Source organism: Pezoporus occidentalis, unplaced genomic scaffold, assembly GCF_034315485.1.
Source record: "Pezoporus occidentalis ecotype Australia unplaced genomic scaffold, CSIRO_AGI_Poc_V1 ctg226, whole genome shotgun sequence".
Classification (NCBI taxonomy): Eukaryota; Metazoa; Chordata; class Aves; order Psittaciformes; family Psittacidae; genus Pezoporus; species Pezoporus occidentalis.
Window position 1 is genome coordinate 454,397 of NW_026914138.1, and position 21,808 is coordinate 476,204.

The 21,808-nt window shown below is 44.7% G+C and overlaps 1 protein-coding gene across 4 annotated transcripts in view; it reads left to right on the forward strand.

Annotated features, from left to right (window-relative positions):
* SLC23A2 (solute carrier family 23 member 2) overlaps positions 1 to 21,808 on the forward strand; it is a 54,106-nt gene that overhangs the window by 26,460 nt on the left and 5,838 nt on the right. For all 4 annotated transcript variants that reach the window (XM_062620968.1, XM_062620969.1, XM_062620967.1 and 1 more), the window contains exons 4-12: positions 2,852 to 2,968; positions 4,390 to 4,547; positions 9,320 to 9,408; positions 10,864 to 10,934; positions 12,085 to 12,266; positions 15,187 to 15,307; positions 16,216 to 16,372; positions 19,471 to 19,618; positions 20,080 to 20,185. In XM_062620968.1, the coding sequence (XP_062476952.1) occupies positions 2,852 to 2,968; positions 4,390 to 4,547; positions 9,320 to 9,408; positions 10,864 to 10,934; positions 12,085 to 12,266; positions 15,187 to 15,307; positions 16,216 to 16,372; positions 19,471 to 19,618; positions 20,080 to 20,185 (1,149 nt within the window). The remainder of the gene's footprint in view (positions 1 to 2,851; positions 2,969 to 4,389; positions 4,548 to 9,319; positions 9,409 to 10,863; positions 10,935 to 12,084; positions 12,267 to 15,186; positions 15,308 to 16,215; positions 16,373 to 19,470; positions 19,619 to 20,079; positions 20,186 to 21,808) is intronic.

Consider the following 21,808-nt stretch of genomic DNA (forward strand, 5'->3'; position numbering starts at 1 on the left):
TAAAATGAGAGGATTACACTAAATCTGAACAGCACCTTTTTGTATCTGCTCTTCTTTGTGGTTAAGCCTTATCTCCAAAAAGCCTCAACTTGACCAAATTGTATTTGCAAAGGATGCTAGGAATGCCACAGTGTGCTTTCATGCACAGTTAGGGATGGTCTGCCTGTATGTCTCAAGTACTCCCTGCTACCACCTTGATCGTGGTGATATTCTCATGGGCACATTTTGGCAACTGCCTACCTGCAATGTCTGTGGTGGCTGCTCCTTGGAGCACGCTCAGACTAGCGTGGAGAGCAACAATCTGATAAAAAGCCTTGAGCAAAAGGTGCTGGGATGAAGTTGTGCAACCAAGATAAGCAATCTCTAGACGTTGAAGCATGTCTTCATGGCCTGTTTTTACCATGTTTCTCTCCCTTCCCCTTGATCCATGTGATCAGAATGGTAAACGACTGTTGATAATTCACCTTAAAGAGACCACGAGCTTTTAATCAACCAAATCTGCTTGAGTTAAAGCTTTGCTGTGGCTTATAATGAATGAACAGTGAAAGCAGGGGCTGCAGCAGTTAAAGCCTCATCTATTAAGATAATATTTCTGGTAATATGGGCAAACCTCCTGCTTTTCACTTCAAATAAGGGTGTGTGTGAAGCATCTTCGTGGCTTTCCATTCCTCTAGAGAGATCATTCACCAGAAGGGCAAATGAAAGACTTTGATTAAAAAGCCTGTAACAAAGAGGACTGAAATGTATTGAATTGCTGGAGGATGCCCAGTGCTTACATTGACTCACAAACGGATGCTCCCCCTGTTTATACTTATTCTGTGCTTTTTATTCCTTTTTGTGTCGTCCCACCCTTGGCCAGTTAAAAAGAATTAGTCTCTGATTGGTATCTCCCTCCAGAAGGTGCAGTTTGTTCCCAGCAGTTCCCTATGGCATACTTGGCAAGTACCAGCAGTACGTTAAACCAGCAGGCACATGCTTAAGTTATGAGAGGGCCAGTGACTAGCCAGTGACTTACCCACAGCAGTCAGAGCCAGACCTCACCTGAGCTCTCCAGTTCCTCACTGTTCAGTCTTGGTCTCTTTCGTGTTAGCTCCCTTTAGCCATTATCTGTGTTCAAGGCCAGGTTGGACACAGGGGCTTGGAGCAAGCTGCTCTAGTGGAAGGGGTCCCTGCCCGTGGCATTGGGTTGGAACTGGATGAGCTTTGAGGTCCCTTCCAAACCAAACCAGTCTGGGATTCTGTGATTTTCAGGGCTGCTCCCATCCAGTGTCTGACCAGCCTGGCGCTGTGCTTGGGATGCATGAGGATATGCAGGTGTTTTCCCAGGTTCCAGTTAGAGACAAGATGCATGCAGATTGCTCAGTGCTCGCTCTCCAGTATGCGGTGAAGCTCTAAAACTCAAGTTCCTGATTCTTTTCCTTTGTCAGTGTTTAGAGAGTCAGGTCAGCAGAGTGTCATTCCTTCATTGACTGGGTAAAGACAGACATCAGTGCTGCAAGTTGGCAAGATGGGTTGTGCAGTGAACCATTTCCTTGTTCCTCCATTTAGGACTTGCACCTTATATAAACTCACCTTGGTGAGGAGCTTGCTCAGTGCTTGATGCTGTTTAAAAGTGTTTTCTGATATTAGTTTTGCTGTATTTTGCTTTTCCACTGTGATACTCTCAACCTTTCCATAGTGATGCGGTCACTTGCACTCCCTGAATTGGAATGAACCCAGTGGCATTTGTTTTACTAACAGAAACCTGAGATCAGAAGGAAATGCCCTGGCTCACTTTGGCTTCCCTGACCTTGGAGAAGATAAACCAAAGGGAGATTATCTAAGCGCAATCTGTGGATGTGTTGTGATTCTTGAAGCAGGCAAAGTCACAAGCCTGGCCAAGTTCCCCATCTTTGTGTAAGGCTGCTTCACAGGAGGTTTTTATGTTCTAGTGTGGATTAGGTCAGGACAGTAGTTATATGAGGTATTTTGGGGTTAGTTAAGCTGAAATGATACTTCCTTCTGCTTTTGGTGGTTGTGTTGGAGCTTTGGAGCATCATGCTTTCATCCTCAGGAATTTCCAAAGGAGAGAGTTGGAACAAAATGATTCCACTTAGTTGTGAAGAAGGAATGACTGAGCTCAGTCTTGGTTTAATGGAGAAGCTGCAGGGATTCTGCTGCATGTATATGTGTGGTCAGTTGTCTCTTAGCTCCCTCCAAACAAGGGCACATGGTAGGCCGGAATGTGGTCTCACTTAAATTCCTATAGGTTTGGAGGCAGTCCTCTTGACTAATAGGAGTTGGCCATGGATGTATTTAGTTGTAATGAGCAGTGTTTTCTTCACTGCTTCAGTGTGAGGTGGAAGCAAAACTAATAAATCCTGTGGCTCAAAAAGGTTAACCAAGGCTGGAATTGAGTAAGAATGAAGTGGGGAAGCAATTACTGGAATGAGGAACTGTCTTGCCTGTGATTTTGGTCTCTTTTGCAAGGATAGCCATTCTGCTCTGAAAATTGCTGTTGCTGACTCTTCTGCTTAGTTCTCATTCTTCCTTTTTGACTTTAATAAACAGTTCTGTCATGACAATCCCGTTTTTAGGGCACCTTTTGGCTGCCAGATTGGATGTATCATAAATGAACAGTTGTGTTAGTGTAAATCAGAAGGGGCTGGCTGAGAGAAGTGAATGTGTTTGGTACAAGTTCAGTAGCTGGAGATGAGAAGGTATCATAGGTAAAGGCTTGAAAAACATCACACATCAGCATTGCTTGGGACTATTACCCCAGTTTTGGAGTATCTGGGAATTGCCTGACAGTTCCCCTTCAGTTTATTCATAGGTAACACTAATCCACTTCTTCCCCCTCCCTGTCAAACAGAGCTCTTTGGCAGAGACACTGGACAGCAGCGGCAGTTTAGATGCCCAGAGAACTGACATGATTTACACCATCGAAGATGTCCCTCCCTGGTATCTCTGCATATTTTTGGGGTTACAGGTATGTTCTAAACCAGCTGTAATTTTCCCTCTGTCACTTTTAGAGCTTGCTTAGTGTTTTCTGTGTAGTTCATTACATTTGTATGTGTGATCACTTCATTCTTCCCACACTCTCACTTGTCTGAAGGAAGTGTTAAGATAGTGGGTGATCACCTTCAGCAGAAACTAAAGTTACTGTGTTGATACTGATCTGTATTACTGTTTGCTGCTTATGCTTTTGTGAGATTCATTTAAACATTTAATCTTCTAAGCTGCTGTTAGTAAACAAGGGAGCAAATGCAAAGTGGTAAGCTTCACAAAGTGACATTTGGTACCTCTGGAACTAAAGATGGAGAGAGAGAGAGAATGGCTTAATTCTGAGGTCTTGACTATTAAAGCTGCTGCTGTAGTCATTTCAATTCTGCAAGCTTGATAGCATCACCCTGGACCTGTAGGCTCACTACTTGACAAGGCAGGCAAATTCTGTACTCCTTGGAGTGGAAGCATAGCATTCCCCCAAGGAGTAGGACTGTGGTGGTGAGCCGGACCCTACTACCAGCTCAGCCACACACTTGATTGAAGCAGAACAGCTCTTTCATCCCCTTTCTTTCATGAATAGTAACAATATCTGTCCCAGAGGAATGCTGAGAATTTGTTAATATCTGTAAAGTATGTTGAGATCTCCAAACAAATACATTCCAAAACATCCTTTTTATTTCTGCCATTCCTCAAGGGCATGCAGCAGGGATTCTGTAGGGGTTATATTTTTACTTTTGTTGAATGTGGTGATTTCTTGGGTTTTGTTTGCTTAATGTTATTTGAATTGAAGAAGATTTAATGTATTTGAATTGAAGAAGTAGCAATGTATTTGAATTGAAGAAGAATTAATGGGTTTGAATTGAAGAAGTAGTAACGAGTACTTAGTTTCTGGTACTTGGGAGCTTATTTGCATCCTAGTTTGTGTGTGCCCTTAAGTTCATTTGTAAGCTGATGTTATTTTCACATGGCTGAAAGTGAATGGAGTTATTTATCTGCTTTTCTGAGTTAGAAGCTGTCTGCAGTGCAGTTACCTAGATACCTCCTCCTCAAGAGCAGTAGCCATGTAGCTATTCAAACAACCTAGTTCATCCTGTAGCAGTAGTGTTGTTAGCAACAGGCCAGTGATAGCTCAGCATGGAAGGAAAATATGTGAAGAAATGCTTAGGAGCAGGAAGTGGGAGCTTTGGTGCCTCATTCAGGAACAGAAATAGCCAAAGCAAAAGCAAAGGTGGTCATAAGTGTATTTACTTCTTAATACTCTGTAGACAAGGCCCTGAGTGCCATGGGTTAGTGGTGGCCTTGGCAGTGCTGGGGTAATGGTTGGACTTGATCTTCAAGCTCTTTTCCAACCTGATTGATTCTATGATTGGCTGCAGTATTACCAACCCCTTTTTCTCTTCACAGCATTACTTGACATGCTTCAGTGGAACTATAGCAGTGCCCTTTCTGCTAGCTGATGCCATGTGTGTTGGATTTGACCAGTGGGCTACCAGCCAGTTGATTGGGACCATTTTCTTCTGTGTGGGCATCACTACATTGCTGCAAACAACTTTTGGGTGCAGGTGAGACTTGTGTCTGGGTGTTGAGATGGTGATAAGACTAGGTAGTTGTTGGGAATGCCAGGTTGCTAGCCAAGATCCAAGAGGAAGGTAATCTGTTTTCAAAGGATACACATGAAACCCAAGATCACAGGTCAAATACAGGGCAGTTAGGGAAAGTGTTTGGAAAGCTGCTCCCAAAAAAAGGTGGATCTGAAATCACAGAAGGCATTCCAAGGGTAAGAAAATACAGCAGGGAGGGGGAAGGATTAGAGGAGGGAAAATTATGAGGACAGAGAAACTAGAAGGGTTTCTAGGGGAAAGGAAAACCTCATACACCTTGGTGAAGAGGAGCCAAGTTTGATATTTGTACTGGTTTCTTGAGTGCTACTGTAATCGTGCCAATATTTAGACTGCTGTGATTAGTGCTACGGCAGTTTGTGCGCTTGTTTCTGTAAAGGGCTTGTCAAATGAAAAAAGGAATGAAAACTGATGGGGGGAGCTTTAATTCTCTGACCTGAGTGTCTGTTACCTTCCAACACAAGCAACCCCTTCGTTTTTATTTGCTCTGAGATGCAGGTCATGATCCTTCAGTTGGGAACAAACACACATGGAAGTGTAGCTTTACAGGGATGCCTGTACCTCTTCTTGTGTCTGCTCTCCTTAGGAAGATGCAAGAGACCAGTTCAGGTGTTAGCAAATACTTGTCAAAAGCTGGTGTGGGAAGGAGCAGGATGTTGTAAGTTTTATGAACGTGAAGATAAATGCCTCTTTGAAAACTCATGTTCTGCAATAGACACTGAGAGGTGTTTGAAATATTCACTTCAACTGATGTTGGCACTGTCTGTGAGAACTGGGAAGAGCTAAAACCTTGGAGTGATTTCTGCATCTTCTTGAATAAAACAAGGGTGATAACTAAAACCAGAAGAAAAGGGCTTATTTAAGGGTATGCCCTCATATAGTTACTTCAGTGATTCATGGGTCATTTAGTTGTACAATGTGAGCTGAAATCCTGAGTTCCAATAGAAAATGAACAAGGACCTGCAGGGACAGGCCAAGGGGAATGGCTTTAACCTGCCAGAGGGGAGACTGAGATGAGCTCTTAGGCAGAAGCTCTTCCCTGTGAGGGTGCTGAGGCACTGGCACAGGGTGCCCAGAGAAGCTGTGGCTGCCCCATCCCTGGCAGTGCTCAAGGCCAGGTTGGACACAGGGGCTTGGAGCAAGCTGCTCTAGTGGAAGGTGTCCCTGCCCATGGCAGGGGTTGGAGCTGGAGGAGCTTTAAGGTCCCTTCTAACCCAACCCAGTCAGGGATTCAGTGATGAACACCCTCCCCTTTCCCTTAGCTAAGAAGCAGAATCTTTGGGTGGAAAAGCCTCCATAGGGTGCAGACAGCCAAGCCCATGTAGAGCACTTGAAATTGTAGATCAGCTTTTCATCTAAAATTTTTCCATAGATTTCAGGTTTTCTAGTGCAATCTTCAGTTGCTCTTTTAGTTCATTTTACTGAGCTTTTCTGTGCTTTCTGTTCTTTGAAAAAACCCTTTATTTTTTTTTGTTACTTAATCACTGCTTGTTTGTATGCAAAGTTTATTCTGACGACGAGACAGCATCATGAAAATAGCTGAAAGAGAAGACTTTCCCTCCCAATATCTCTTTAGTCAAGACTACCTGCAGTTAATCATCATATTTTCTGCCTGCTTGGCTCTCTGTGTGTGCTCATAGGGCAGCTTGCCTTACTTATAACAGTAAATGTTCAAGTACCTCATCTGAAAGGAGGCAGAAGAGCGCAGTCATGCCCTTTGGTGGTTTGAACCTCTCTTTCAATGGGAGTGATGTATTCTTCTTCCCCCCATCCCTTTGTGCTGTATGTAAGGAATCCAGGGCTTGTTGACTTAGGCAGGAGCTGGAAGATAAGGACTTTCATTGTTCAGCTCTGAGTGTCTCCTCCCTGGGTTTACTGAAGATTAAACTCATGCAGTTTAAAAGTGCAGAGCTGTGGGTGGAGATGAACTCAAAGGTGCTTTGTTTGCCTGGACTTCTACCAATTTTCTTCTTCTGCCTCAAATTTAGCAGAAAAACCTTAGTTTTGATGCTTCCTGACACTTGTATTTCTTCAGAGAACTCGAGTTTGTCACATTTTGGTTGGTTTTCACCCCCTCTAACTAATCTTGGGCTCTTTATCACTTGCTACAGAGTGATTTGGGGCTCTTGCAGAAACCAGTGTGTTCCCATCAGTTTGAAATCCACTGGTCCTTCTGTATAATCTCACCTCTGCAGTCTGTGATGCAGTGGTTTTGTTGGCTTGGGGGTTTGATCCAGTCACTTCTGCTTGCACTGTAAGTCCTGATGCAACTACTGAGGAGGCCATTGGGTTTGGGTCTTAAAATAAGTGAATGTGTATTTAAGGAGAAAATTTCCATGGTTTTATAACTCTTTAACATGTGATTCAGGTTTTATGTAAGGCTGGGAATGGGATCTAGCAGCGACGTTGTCTGAATGAGATTTTGAAGTGTTTGTTGGCAAGTCTGTCAACTGCAAAGTATTTCAGCAAATAAAGCCACGAGGGTTTCAAAAGGTCAAATTCCATGGTTTAAAGGTCCTTAAAGATGGATTGAGCTCAGTTGTGAGGTGGAGTTGGTTTGGTACCCATACTGAGTTTAGGAATTCAAGCTATTCGGTAGGTGATGTAATAAGCCAAAAGATCTGGCAGGGATTCAGAGTCATTACTATGACTGAGACAATCACATACAGCTCTACTATACCTCAAGTACATCCTGAATATACCTAAACAGTTCAGGTTTGTTGCTGTGCCCAGCACGACATTGAGCATTCCTACATCTGTGTGACACATTCAGATAATGAAGACATTTCCAGATGGCCTTAACTGCATAAAAAGCTCTGTCTCCACAAGGGATAGTGCCAAAACTGAATAGCTTCATAATTTATAGACATGAAATTAAAGTGATATCCCAGTCATAAACTTGGTGGTCCTTTACCCAGCTAGTAATGAATGCCTGGCTTAGCAATGGGAAATGGAATTCCTAAGTCGTGTTCCAAGCTGCCCCTGTTTCTTCAGAAAGAGCCTGATCTTGGTTGGATGATTTTAAAGAAGGGACCTTAAAGCTCATCCAGCTCCAACCCCTGCCATGGGTAGGGACACCTTCCACTGGAGCAGCTTGCTCCAAGCCCCATCCAACCTTGAACACTGCCAGGGATGGGGCATTCAGGATGGAGCTCTCAGACAGTGCCATTGTCCGCATTCATCAGCCTGCAGGACATTCATCACCCTCATATAAAGGCTGAGTGAGTAGCTAAGCCACAGCTGCCAAGATCTTATGACTCAATATGTGTGCAGGGTATTTCATGAGTTACAGACCTCACAGTCTGGACCCAGGTCTCGGTACAACTGACTTCATCACCGGAGAATGTGTTTGCAATGTACATTTACAAAATCATTAGGAGGGGGACAGAGCACTGTGTAGGTGGTCAGGGGAGTAACAGCTTGTTGCAGGTATTGCATGTTTTGCCATGGGCACCAGCTTGCTGGCTTTGCTCGACGAACCTTGAAAAATAAGGTGAATCATTCACTTGTAGCTACCGACTGGTTCCTCACTAATGAGAGAGCTTTGGTTTATTCTTTAATTTGATGAAGTTGGACTTTCTAATGCAGTTTTCACCATTTGTTGTAGATGGGGCAGCTTTTTACATTGCTCAAACTCCCTTCTAGTGGTAGTACAACTGTTTTAGCTCCCTGCCTGTGAACTTTGCAACCAGTGTTAGTAACACGCATCTGGTTTGATCTTTTCTGTGTTCGGCTTGTATAGGAGTCCCCCTCCCCCGTTCTTTTTTTCCTTCTCTGTGCCTTTTCTGATCTTTATCTTAAGCTACTACAGTTAGTTCTTTCTCCTTTACTAGCATTTGCCCTGGCATTGAGGCACTTCATTGCAGCTGTAAACCAGCCATAAACACGGAGCACTAACTAGAGCCTCAGGAGCGATTAAGTGTTTCATGTGTTAAGAGTTTGAGATCTGCTATTAAAGAGACTCTTATTGCAACCCATTAATGACAGTATTTATAGAATAGTTCAAAGTGCATCTTTGGAGTTAAGTAACAGCAGGGTATTTGTGATGTTATGCAAGCTCTGGCTGGTTCAATGAATACGTAGTTGGTGCTGGTAGGATGCTCTTTAGATCTTAAACCTTCTGGGAAGTGTAACCACCAATGCAAAGAATGCCATCTTGAAATTCTTGCAGCCTTTGTGTTTATTGTTGGTAGCCACCTGGAACATCTAATCAGCTCTTATCAACCTAATAGTTATTTACACGTACACTTAAAAATGGATGTATAAGTGACTGTACTCCCAAGTCATGCAGAGGGAAGGCATTGAGTATGCAGACTGCTTACTGTCCTATTGAAGAGCTTTTCTGATGTGGCAGGATGGCAAAAGCTGCATGTTCAGCACTGAGGCTGGTACTTACATCAGACTGTGCATCTGTGTCCTTGTGCTGCTGAGTCAAACCCAGCCAGGGTCTGGTACCTACGTGCTGGTAATAAGCTGTTATAGGGTTGTATTAACTTCATGCATGTAGCGTCTTCTGTCAGGTCTTGGGTTTGTGATGTCTGAGTATGTCATTTCTGTGGCTGTTCTTTTTAATAAGAAACTCTCATACATCCCATTTGTAATAACCCCAACAAAGGATGTCTTTGAGGATGAGTAACCCCCAGTTGTAACTGATACCCTGACACAGGACCGTAACAGCGAGAAATGTCAGTGTCTCTTCTTTCCCTTTCCACCAGGTTACCCTTGTTTCAAGCGAGTGCTTTTGCATTCTTAGCACCTGCTAGAGCAATACTGTCCCTGGAGAAGTGGAAGTGTAATAACACAGGTAATTGTCGTTTATGCTTGTTCAGGTTTAAGTGACGAATGACCCAGATCACATCTAGTGCGACTGCCAAACCTTTTGATACAGAAACTGGAAGTAATGAGCATGGAATGTGAAACGTTCTCTCCTTTAACAATGTTAAAACTTTTGTGCTGTGGAATAAGATTCCTAAAAATGCCCTTGTGGAATTGGGAGGGGGGAATAATATGAAAAATGCTGACAAGAGGCAGTCTAGCAATAGCATGAAACAGTTCTTTTGTTAACAACATAGATAAAGGAAGGGCCTATAAATGTTCCTTTATGGCATTAGGATACCGTGAGTCCAGTCAAGTGCTTTTAAGTTTAGTAGTAGGAAGCTTCAGCATTGCCTTAAGACCACTATTTTAACCTGTTTAACTCACACCTTTAGGGTTTTTTGAGCAAGATTTGGCAATATTTGGGTGTTCATTTTAACTTTTCCTCCGCTACCGTCATCACCCTGAAAGGTTTTGACTTTATTCAGAGTGCAGATGTACAGTAGAACTGGTTGGGAAGGGGCTTTTGTTTTAACTTAGGTCAGAAAACTGAAGTGGAAATAGCTCTGTTATTTTAATGGGGAATGGCTGCTGTGGGCAGTGTGAGACAGGAGTATAGAGAAAGCTGCTTGCTTCTAACTGAAGTTCTCCCTAGGGGTCCTTTTGATGCTCTAATCGTGTATATTGGTATTATTTACATGTTTATACATCTCTTTTCATTCACTTATGGCCATCTAATCAGTTTTCCTGCTGTTTTTTCCCTATAGAAACTTAGCTTTGGGCATTCACAGTTTCTCACTGGGGAGTCAGATTTACCTAGTGGGCAGTAGCTTGGGGGTTTCAGTGCCTGAGAGGCAGAGGCAAAGTGTGGTGTTCTTTAGTGTGTTGGAGGTTTCTGTGCACCAAAATGTGCCTGTATCCTTATACAAACCTTGTTGAAAGCAAACGCTGCCTGATAACCTTTGATGGCAAAGCAATTTGTTCCACTACTTCATCTTTTCAAAAGGAGCCTTTGCTGCATCTTGCTCTTGAACCTTTTAACCTTCCAAAGGTGTCAGATGGGGTTGTTACCACGGGTCAGTTCATCAGGCAGTGAGTGACCTGAATGGGTGAACAAGGGACGTCGGAGTACTTGATTCCTTGTGTGCAGTTGAGTAATTCTCCATTCATCTGTTTAGTGGAGTGGGAAAGGAATCCCTAATGGTCCTTTCTTTGTGAAAGTTATGATGTTTTTTCCACTTTGGGACAGCGGATAAAATTAGTGGTTAGCTCTTGGGGAATGTAAGCACGTTCCTACTTGATTTGTAGCCTTGCAGAACTTTTATCCTGTGTAAATCAAGGCTCACTTGTCAGACACAGCTTAAGGAGAGATTTATTTTGTATGACGTGATGGCAGAGTGGCCAAGGAATAAACCCCTGTGTTTTCTTCTCTTCTTTTTGTAAGATCTAACAGTTACAAACGGAACAACAGAACTGCTTCACACCGAGCACATCTGGTATCCCAGAATACGAGAGGTAATGTAGGAGTAGCCTTTAGCTGTTGATCTCTCCAATTCCAGTTAAGTTCTCACCTAACCATCTGCGTGTTCTCGTCTTTAAGTTGATGATTTCTTCTTTCACTGTGATTTTTTCATTTGAATATATCCCTTTACTCATTTCCTGGAAGCCTTCATCTTTTCCACTTGTTCATTGCTGGACAGCAAATACAAGGAGCTAGTTCCCACATTCCAAAAGATGCTCAGACAAACGCACAAGTGAGATATGAGTTCTCTTTGCAGTTTGTGCTCACTGGCAGCAGTTCAGCTGCTTCCAGACCACTTGCCTGCTGTCACTGTTCAGCAGGCTGTCCCATGGAAGGTAACTATGCAGCTAGCAAATCTGGTTCATCCCTAAGTGTCTTAAGTTGGAGACTATTCTGATAAGGTGTTGGTTCTCCCAAGAGACTTGCTGAAATAGATCCAACTCCTTCTCCACTCGCAGCACTGCAGTCTGAACCTCATCATGCTCTGCAGAGCCCAGGATGGGGGTTGTGCCCAGGCATCCCACGTAAAGTGGTAGATAGAGTAGTCCAAATTAAGGCGTGTGTCATGGAATTTATCTCCCATCCCGTTGCTTTGGGCTGCAAACCTTTTTCTTATTTAAAAACAACCCCTCTCTCTTCCCCATGTTCAAACCATAGCTACATCCTGCCAAGAGCCCTGCAGCCAAGAGGGCTGACAGTCTCCTGAGACCACAACGCTGCTCTATCCCAGCTTCTAAGGAGCACTTGTGAACAATGCAGCATACACTCTGCCCCTAGGAGCTAGGAGCATCACCTCCGTGGCGCCAGCAACCCTTGCCGGTTCGATCTGAAAGCTTAAAGGTTAGCCTGGAACCCAGGTCTCCTGTCTGACAGTGTCATGTGCTATCCACACAACTACCAGACTGGCCCACTGGTCTGCTGTGTAATAGTTTTGTGGAGAAAACCATAAGTGTTATGCTTAAGCAATAAGTCACTTAAACCTAATGAGCTGTTTTATGACGAAAAAGAATTGGCTGAGTTCTTCTGTGTCACTGAATTCTTTTAACTGCAGTTTGTAATCCAGAGCACAAAAAAAAAAGAGATGATTGGGGTTTGCTTGGAAGATGTGACTGAGCTGTCTCTTTGCCCTTCTTGTGTGTTCAGATCCAAGGTGCTATTATCATGTCCTCCCTGATAGAAGTGGTGATCGGTTTGCTCGGCCTTCCTGGCGCCCTGTTACGATACATTGGACCTCTGACCATCACACCCACTGTTGCTCTCATCGGCCTCTCTGGTTTCCAAGCTGCTGGAGAAAGAGCAGGCAAACACTGGGGTATCGCTATGCTGTAAGTACTCCTGGGGCTTCTTGGCTTAGGTCCCTCTTGGGAAGTTGTCATGCAGGAATCCTGGAGTGCCAGGGAACAGCTCAGCTGCCCGAGGTAGCGTTGCAGTGATCCCAGCATGGAGAAATCCTGTGTGGAGGAATCCATGGGGGTCTGGATAGTGTCAGCTGGCAATGTGGGAGAAAGGACAGCAGCATCTTGAGGAGGTAGGAAAGCAAAATAGCTGAAAGTGAGGTGTTAAGTCAGTGAGGTTTATAAAACAATAGTTCTGGGAGCCCTTGGCTGGGTCTGATCCAGTGCTAGAGAAAAGGCCATTCAGCAAAGCACCAGGGAGGTTAGTGACCGATCTGTATTTCTATTTTTATGCTGCTATTGTGAATGTTTCTTGTTCAGCAGCAGCAAGCAAATACCATCAGTAGTCATGGCCCATTTGTCCTTATTCTGGTTTGCTTATCTATAGCCAAGAGAAGCGTGTATGATGGCAGAGCACATCTATTTCTATGATCACCATCAGTCCAGGAAGCCTAAGAAGAGAGATCTCTCTTTAGTAGACAAAAGGGCTCTTAGAGTGAATTTAGGGCATGATGCACGTGCTTCTGTAGGTATAGATGTCAGGGAGATTAAAGAATTAAGATTAGTGTTATGAAAGGGAATAACTGAGAAGAATGAGATGAGAAGAAGACAAAAGCTTCCTGTGAGCTGCTATTTGAGTCAAATAAGGAGGGAAACCACCTTTTAGGGAGAAGGAAGTTGGCTGAAGCAGTTGCTATATTCAGTGTATAGTGACCAACTTTGTGCTGGCTCTGGAAGCAGAGGGAATGACTTGATGAGATCAGGTTCTGGTCTGACAAATCTGTTTGCACAGTGCTTTGAACATGTAAAATATGCTATAAGTGCAGCCTATGATTAGAAGGGCTCTTTAATTCTCTTTTCTCTTGCATGTCAGCATCATGAATGTTTTTGTAACTCTATTCTGTTAAGCAGCTGACCCAAAGAAACATTTTCTTTTCCTATCAAACAAATTCCATGCAAGTTGGGCCTCATGTTAAATCGATCAACCAGACCTTTGGTGGATTGGACATGGAAACGTGTAATTGAAGCTGACATTCTTCAGATGGAAAAAATACATCCATTTTGGAACAGGATGGAAATATGACCCAGTCAATAAGTGATTCTGGCTTCTGTCACACACAAATGTGCACTTAGAGTGTTCAGAATAACTCCACGGCCACCTAGAGCCACTCAAAAGTAACTTGATTTCTACAAGATGTGGCACTTGAAATTGTCTTGACTGCTCTGCAGAGATAAAAATGCTGTGTTGCTATCTGCTGTAGCAGAACCATCCCCGTGTCAGGGCTGCTCTCCTCTATTAGCTGCAGATGCTCTTTGACATGACTCTCAGGTTCCCAAACAGTTCTCTGGCCTTGCTTGTTCTTGCAGGTGCCAAGCTGAAGTAATTTCATCCCTAAAGCACACCACATCATAATGTACGGAGAGGGAAGTTGTTCCTGAGTCAGGCTTTGCCTGGATCTCTGCTGAACAGACCTGTTTGTTTGGGAATTTCAGGATCTGATGTTTCACAGACATCACACCCCCCCCCCCCCTTGTTTGTAGCCAAGATAATAGGATTGAAAATACTTCCATTTATTATTTAAATGATTATTTCCCACTCTATTTGATCAACCTGGTCCAGTGGAAGGTGTCGCTGCCCGTGGCCTGGGGTTGGAACTGGATGAGCTTTAAACTCCCTTCAATCCAAACCATTCTATGATAAAATAACGTAATATTATTACATTCCTTACAACTCTGTACTAAATAAATCAATATACATCCCCCCCAGTCCTCAGGGCTGCTGTCAGGGTGTGGAGCCCATCTTCCCATAATGGACTTTGGGAGAGATGCCAGAATGTTCCCTGAATGCAAGGAAAAGTTGCCTTTATCACTTGAGTCAGGGTTATAAATGCCACCCTTCTGCTGAGCTCTTTGTTCCTGGAGCCTGAGGGAGAATAAAGCTGGGTTTGTTTCTTACAGTCTGAACCTGATCTGGGGCAGAAAAGGGAGGTTTAGCATCCACCTCCTTCTTCTTTTTAAGTCAGCTGATAAAAACTTAATCTCAGATTTCAGAACAGCTCTGCTGCTTCAGACAGTTTGACTCTTTGTGTGGCCTTTTTATAGCAGAACTGGGGTTTGGCTGCTTCAGAATTGAGCAACCTTCCCTGGGCTTGTAGTTTTCATTGCAGTGGGTACTTATTTTAGCTGTAGAGTTGAATTAATTGTTAACACGTAGAGGAGCTTAGTTTTGATGTGGGGGGAATGCACGATACTTGAGGCTTCTAAAAGCTGTAATGAATTGGGTTACTCAGCTGCACTTGAATGGATTCTTGGGGTTTGGGGCTCGATTCTGCTTAATTTACAGCTGCTTAGTGAAAGATGTGTATACAAAATAAGAAATGGGGATTATTCAGAATTGAAGAGAATTTCCCTTGACAGGAGGTTTTCAAGTGCTTTGGAGCTTTATGCAACTGTTGGGAGTGTAGAAATTCTTTTACACTGGCCTCCAGTTTTCCAGGTTCTTCCCATTTGGAGCAGGAACCTTTGGGCTTCATATGAGGAGCAAACCTGGCCACACAGTTTGAGTCCAAAGAAGGCAGCAGCACAGCGTAGCTCTTTGCTGTGAAGATCTTTAGTTGCTTCATTTCCTTGTTTGCTGCTGGCTAGTTTTGCAGCACTTTAGGATACAAATTACATTGGTTTGGCTTTTGTGGAATAATTGTCTATTTAAAATGTATCATCTTGGGATGCTTTGTGCTGAATTTCAGGTGTCTGAAGAGCCTGAACAGGTTTGTGCTCAGAAGGATACTGAATACATCGGTGCTAATGATGTGTCTCTCCTGTCCCACCCTCCTTCTCCTCTTTTTCTCAGGACTATTTTCCTAGTATTGTTGTTTTCTCAATATGCCAGAAATGTCAAGTTTCCTTTACCCATTTACAAATCCAAGAAGGGATGGACAGCATACAGGCTGCAGCTCTTCAAGATGTTCCCTGTGAGTAGCTGAACTTGGTCTTCAGTTGGCAAAAGAAACTGCTTTGTGTTTGGGGTGGGTTCTTGATTTTCTCTTAGCAATAAAATCATAAAGGTGAGAGGAAAGCTTAAAGGGACTTATGAGAAAGTTAACTGAATGGTTCATTTATATCTATAGATTTAATGTATTTATTTATATAGATGTCTCATTAACGTCAATGCTCCATCCCTGGCTGTGTTCAAGGCCTGGTAGCCCAGGGCTTGGAGTATCCTGCTCTGGTGGAAGGTGTCCCTGCCTGTGGTAGGGGTTGGAACTGGCTGAGCTTTAAGATCCAACCTAAAATACTCCGTGATACTGTGTTTTGTCACAGGAAATAGCCTCTTGCTGTAGTCTTGCAGATCCTGTTCTGGTCTCTGACCCTCATGAAGAGTCATTGAAGTGATGAAGGTGAAGGGGAATCATTGAAGTGATGAAGAGGGGAGGGAAGGGGATAGAGAAGAAAAGTATGTTTATGCATGCAGTGAAAGCCTAAACTGAGCCCTCCAAAAAGGGATGGTGAGATCATTATCTTCTAGTTTTATGAAAGCAAGACATGGTGCCCCATGTGAAAGGCTTCTCTTTAGTTCTCTGGTAAAATTGAGCCTAATTCACTGGTTTGTTTAAGTGCCCATTTGGAGGCTTTCCCATTTGTTAGCAAAGAGAGGAGGCTTGCTCTGATTTGAAAGCTTTTGTAACAGCACCTTTGTTAGGGGCAGGGGGAACCACCTCATGGATCTGTTACAGGATTAGCTGCTTGTTCAGACTTAAATATCACTTAACAGCATACTGGGGTATGTGTGTAATAGATACTCTCTGCAGGAGCTGTTTGCTATTGATGGATATTGCCAGTGATAGTAAACAGCTCCTTTTTTCCCCCTTCTCTTTGACAGATTATCTTAGCTATTTTGGTGTCGTGGTTGCTTTGCTTCATCTTCACTGTGACAGACGTCTTTCCCCCTGACAGCTCCAAGTACGGCTTCTACGCTCGCACAGACGCACGCCGGGGAGTGCTGTTGGTAGCTCCGTGGTTCAAGGTTCCTTATCCTTGTAAGTATGTCTGGGATTCAGAGCTGGCTTGCTAATAATATGCCCGTGGGAATCATTCCTGTTGTTTTCAGAAGCATTGCTCTTTTCCTCTCACTTCCATGTTCTGATGCACTTTGATGTGCACTAATCTAAAGGCATCGTAGGTGGGGATGATGTTCTTTTGTATGTTTTTCTCTTTAATCTGATAATTTAAGGTCTTGCCCAAGAAAGGCTGAGTTTCTGAATGTGTAGAAGGCATTTGCAGGGTTTATCTAGGTCACTCCTGACTTCTAATAACATAGTGTGACTGCACATATAACATGGAGGGAGGTGACTCTCCCTCTACACAGCTCTGGTGAGATTCCCTCCCCCCCCGCAGTCCAGATCCAGCTCTGGGGCAACAACACAAGAGGGATGTGGAGCTGCTGGAGCAAGTCCAAAGGAGGCCAAGGAGAAGCTGTGAGGGCTGGAGCAGCTCTGCTCTGGAGCCAGGCTGAGAGAGCTGGGCTGGGTCAGCCTGGAGAAGAGAAGGCTCCTGAAGGGGAGACCTGAGAGCAGCTCCAGTGCCTGAAGGGGCTGCAGGAAACCTGGAGAGGGGCTTTGGGATATAGGGACAGACCAAGGGGAATGGCTTTAACCTGCCCGAGGGGAGACTGAGATGAGCTCTTAGGCAGAAGCTCTTCCCTGTGAGGGTGCTGAGGTGCTGGCACAGGGTGCCCAGAGAAGCTGTGGCTGCCCCATCCCTGGCAGTGTTCAAGGCCAGGATGGACACAGGGGCTTGGAGCAAGCTGCTCTAGTGGAAGGTGTCCCTGCCTGTGGCAGGGGTTGGAACTGGATGAGCTTTAAGGTCCCTTCCAACACAAACCAGGCTGGGATTTTCAGGGTATGGTTGATTTATGTGTACTTGTCAATCCTGTGGTCAGCTGCTGTTAAGTTATATGATGATAAGGACAGGTTCTTACAACTCCTGTAGAGCTCCTGAACTAACTCATTGATTCTCACCATCTAAAGAATCATTAGTGCGTGGAGTTGTGTACAGCTCAGTGCACTTCCCTGCCCCAAACACACCCATCCTTGAATGAGCACAACCATTACCAGCTACATAAAACCGTCCTGACTTGCAGAAGCAGCCCTGGAATTGGGCCAGTGGGCGAGTCAGAGAATGCCAGTCAATGCTTATCAAAGGGCAAGAGAACACAGAATGCTTTTCACACCACCTTGGCTGTTTATATCCTTTTGCTGGCCACCTCTCAGCTTAAACCTGTTAAAGGCTGTTTGTTATGGCATGAGGTGGAGTTGCACAACTGGGTTCCCCCTTGCTCTGCTCTGAAATTAATGGGGTAATAATAGAATAATACTCTACCAGAACAGAAGAATAGAAATAGTTAGGAATCCCATTAGGTTGTAATGAGGCAGCTTCCTTGTGGTTTTCCCTGTGCTTTGGTTCTGATTAGTTCTTAAAAGCAACCACTTCTAAAGCAGTACTTGCAGGCTGTATAATAGAAGCTTTTGGGAAAGAAGAGGAGGAAAACTTCTCCACCCTGATTAGACCTTTCTGATTTGTGAAGCCTTGTTCATTCACGTTTGTGTGACTTAAAGTTCCTTTTGTTTGCAAGAGGCTCATCTATTTCAAAGAGATAAAAGCATCAAGGCAATTGCTGTGGAAAACCTGCCAAGCTGTTCTACAGGCTTAAATTAATCTGATTTGCTTTTCTACCAAAGGGTGGACTCGGAAGGTGTGGGTGCAGTGAGCGTAGTTGGTTGTTGGCCATTCTCTTGGGTAGACTGAACTTGTAGCCAAAGACTGAGGTTTTTAGAGCAATAATAATTAAGTGGCATTTGCCTCACTGATCACAACTGTTTTCTCACAAGCAGGAGTTCAGATTCCTTCCTTCTGAACACGGTATTGTTTTGGTGGGGTTTGGGGTTTTCTTTGGGTTTTTTCCAAGCATGATCAAAGCAGTTGCTTGGATGGTTTTTCCTTTGCTTTTTTCATCTATTTCAACTTGCCAGACTGTGTTACTGTGGAGGGAGTTTGTTGATTCCATTAAAGATGAATAATGGAATTGTGGCCAGCAGGGCCAAGGCAGTGATTGCCTCCCTGCACTGGACACTGGTGAGGCTGCACCTCGAATCCTGTGTTCAGTTCTGGGCCCCACACTACAAGAGAGACATTGAGGTGCTGGAGTGGGGTCAGAGAAGGGCACCGGAGCTGGTGCAGGGCCTGGAGCACAGGGGTGATGGGGAACAGCTGAGGGACCTGGGGGGTTCAGACTGGAGAAGAGAAGGCTCAGGGGGGACCTGATGGCTCCCTACAACTGCCTGACAGGAGGATGGAGCCTGGAGGGGCTGGGCTCTGCTCCCAAGGAACAAGGGATGGGACAAGAGGAAACGGCCTCAAGCTGCACCAGGACAGGTTTAGATGGAGCTGAGGAACAATTCCTTGCCCAGAGGGTGCGCAGGCATTGGAACAGGCTGCCCAGGGCAGGGCTGCAGTCACCGTCCCTGCAAATGTTCACACACCGTGGAGACGAGGCCTCAGTGCCATGGGTTAGTGGTGGCCTTGGCAGTGCTGGGAATGGTTGGACTCAGTGATCCCAGAAGAAGACAGGCTGAGAACACCGGGGCTGTTCAGCCTGGAGAAGAGAAGCTGCGTGGAGACCTCAGAGCAGCTTCCAGTGTCTGAAGGGGGCTACAAGGATGCTGGAGAGGGGCTCTAAATTAGGGACTGTAGGGATAGGACAAAGGGTGATGGGTTCAGACTGAAACAGGGGAGTTCAGGTTGGAGATAAGGCAGAAGCTCTTCCCTGTGAGGGTGGTGAGGCCCTGGCAGAGGTTGCCCACCCATATGGTGAATGCCCCATCCCTGACAGTGTTCAAAGCCAGGCTGGATAGAGCCTTGGGCAACATGGTCTAGTGTGAGGCATCCCTGCCATAGCAGGGAGTTGGAACTGGGTGAGCTTTTAGGTCCTTTCTGACCCAAACCATTCTGTGATTCTATGCTCTTAAAGGTGCTTTCCAGCCTAAATAATTCTATGATCCTATGAAGCTGCTGCCTGTTTTGATAACCTGAATTATTTTCTGTGGCCCAAGAGATTTCAGTTTTCTTTCCTTCACAGTTCAGTGGGGACTGCCAACAATTTCAGCTGCTGGAGTAATAGGAATGCTCAGCGCCGTTGTTGCCAGCATTATTGAATCAATAGGAGATTACTATGCCTGTGCCAGGTTGTCCTGTGCTCCTCCTCCACCTATTCACGCAATAAACAGGTATGTCAACAAAAAAGGAAGTATTTTTCAGTGTCTTCAGCTACTGTTATGGGTTTTTACTCCTTAGAATAATGCAAATGTAGCCTTGGAGACCTACTCCTATGCTTGCTGGAGTCTGTGGATGCCTATAGCACAGGTTCTACAGGGACAGAACTCCTAAATCAGATCTGGAATCAGGGGAGCCTGTCACATTCACCTGAAGTGCAGCTCTAGAAGTAAAGAGCAGCTCTGGGATTGATTTGCATTAATTCCCTCAGTTTCAGAAGGTGGGTACCTAAGGGATAGAAAACAGGACTCAAGTTGGGTTTCCAGGTGTGTTGGAGCTTGAAATGTGAATTATCATAACTCATATGGGACAGGCACCTGAGCAGGCTCCCCATGCAGATGTCAAGCACCATCTGAAGTGAGTCTGCCCTCATGCAAGTTTGACTCTTTTATTTTTCCCTGGTTTTGATTTACAGAGGGATTTTTATTGAGGGTCTCTCCTGTGTTCTGGATGGAGTGTTTGGGACAGGGAACGGATCAACTTCTTCCAGCCCTAACATTGGTGTCTTGGGCATCACAAAGGTATGTGCTTTACCTTGGTTACTCTGCGATGTAGTTTTATCTCCTCTGGTGGGTGGCTCGTGCCATTTTCATGTTTCACAGCATGATCCTCTTCCAAGAAACCATACCATTTAGGGCTTGGTTCAGACAAACTTCACAGTGTTCTGAGTTTACCTGAACATGGCCAACTGTATAGAAATTGCTATTCTTTGGGATGTCTTGATTCTGAAAGCATCACTGGGGTACGGACTGGGATTAATGTCTCACTTGAACACTTGAGGTCCTTGTTTTTTACTGGAACCTGTTAGAGCAAGTCCAGAGGAGGTCAAGGAGATGCTGTGAGAGCTGGAGAAGCTCTGCTCTGGAGCCAGGCTGAGAGAGCTGGGCTGGGGCAGCCTGGAGAAGAGAAGGCTCCTGAAGGGGAGACCTGAGAGCAGCTCCAGTGCCTGAAGGGGCTGCAGGAAACCTGGAGAGGGGCTTGGACAAGGGCCTGTAGGGACAGGCCAAGGGGAATGGCTTTAACCTGCCTGAGGGGAGACTGAGATGAGCTCTTAGGCAGAAGCTCTTCCCTGTGAGGGTGCTGAGGCGCTGGCACAGGGTGCCCAGAGAAACTGTGGCTGCCCCATCCCTGGCAGTGTTCAAGGCCAGGTTGGACACAGGGGCTTGGAGCAAGCTGCTCCAGTGGAAGGGGTCCCTGCCCGTGGCAGGGGTTGGAGCTGGGTGAGCTTTAAGGTCCCTTCAACCCAAACCATTCCATGATTCTATGATTTATCTATGCTGACACAGCTAGAACACGAGCTACCGTGAAGGTAACGGCGAAGTTAAATGCACCCTCGGTATTTGTTCCCATCATGATAAGGTTTTAAGGCCCTGAGCATTCTTAGGGAATTACATATATTTGGGGTGATACTCAGCAAAATATCTAAGCACTTGAGTTCCTTTGTTCCCATGTGGGATTGGATGTGTGCTTGAATGCTTTGCTGAACTGGGAGACCTTGGACTGCAGGCAGATCTGCTTGATGTTGTTAACTTAACCTTGTTTGGAAACCATTAGTAGGATCATTAAGAGTAATTTATGTTGCAGATAGGTACATCTTGTTGCATGTTTCACTGGGACGCTGTAAATCTTCATGTGTGCAAGATAGAAAACATATCTGACAATAACTCATCCCACTGACTAAATCCACTAAAGAGGATGAATTTCTCTTCAGCCATGTTTTTCTCTTGCACAAAGGCTGATGCTCTTCGGGTTTAGCGTGGAATCTAGATGGTAACAGCACCATCTGCTGACTGTGTCAGGCTTCATTCCATTGGTGATGGAAATTTCCTAGACGAAATTTCACTTAGAAAAACCCTGAAATAAAGGTTTATTCTCTTCTGCTTCCTCTCTGCTGTTACTTCATAGGAGTGGATATGAATTAACAGCACTTAGTTATTCACAGTCCACAGCAACACGTGTACGTTTTGCTTTGGAACAATGGAAAATGAATGTTAAACTGGCAGCTGTTCCAGAGAACAGAGTTAACTACAGTCTGCTCTGTTCGGAGCACATGATGGAGAGTGAATATGCCTTATCCAGAATGGCACAGCTGGATGGCTCTGCTCCAGTGTTTTGTCTTGTTTTCCTGTCTGCATGCTCGTTCC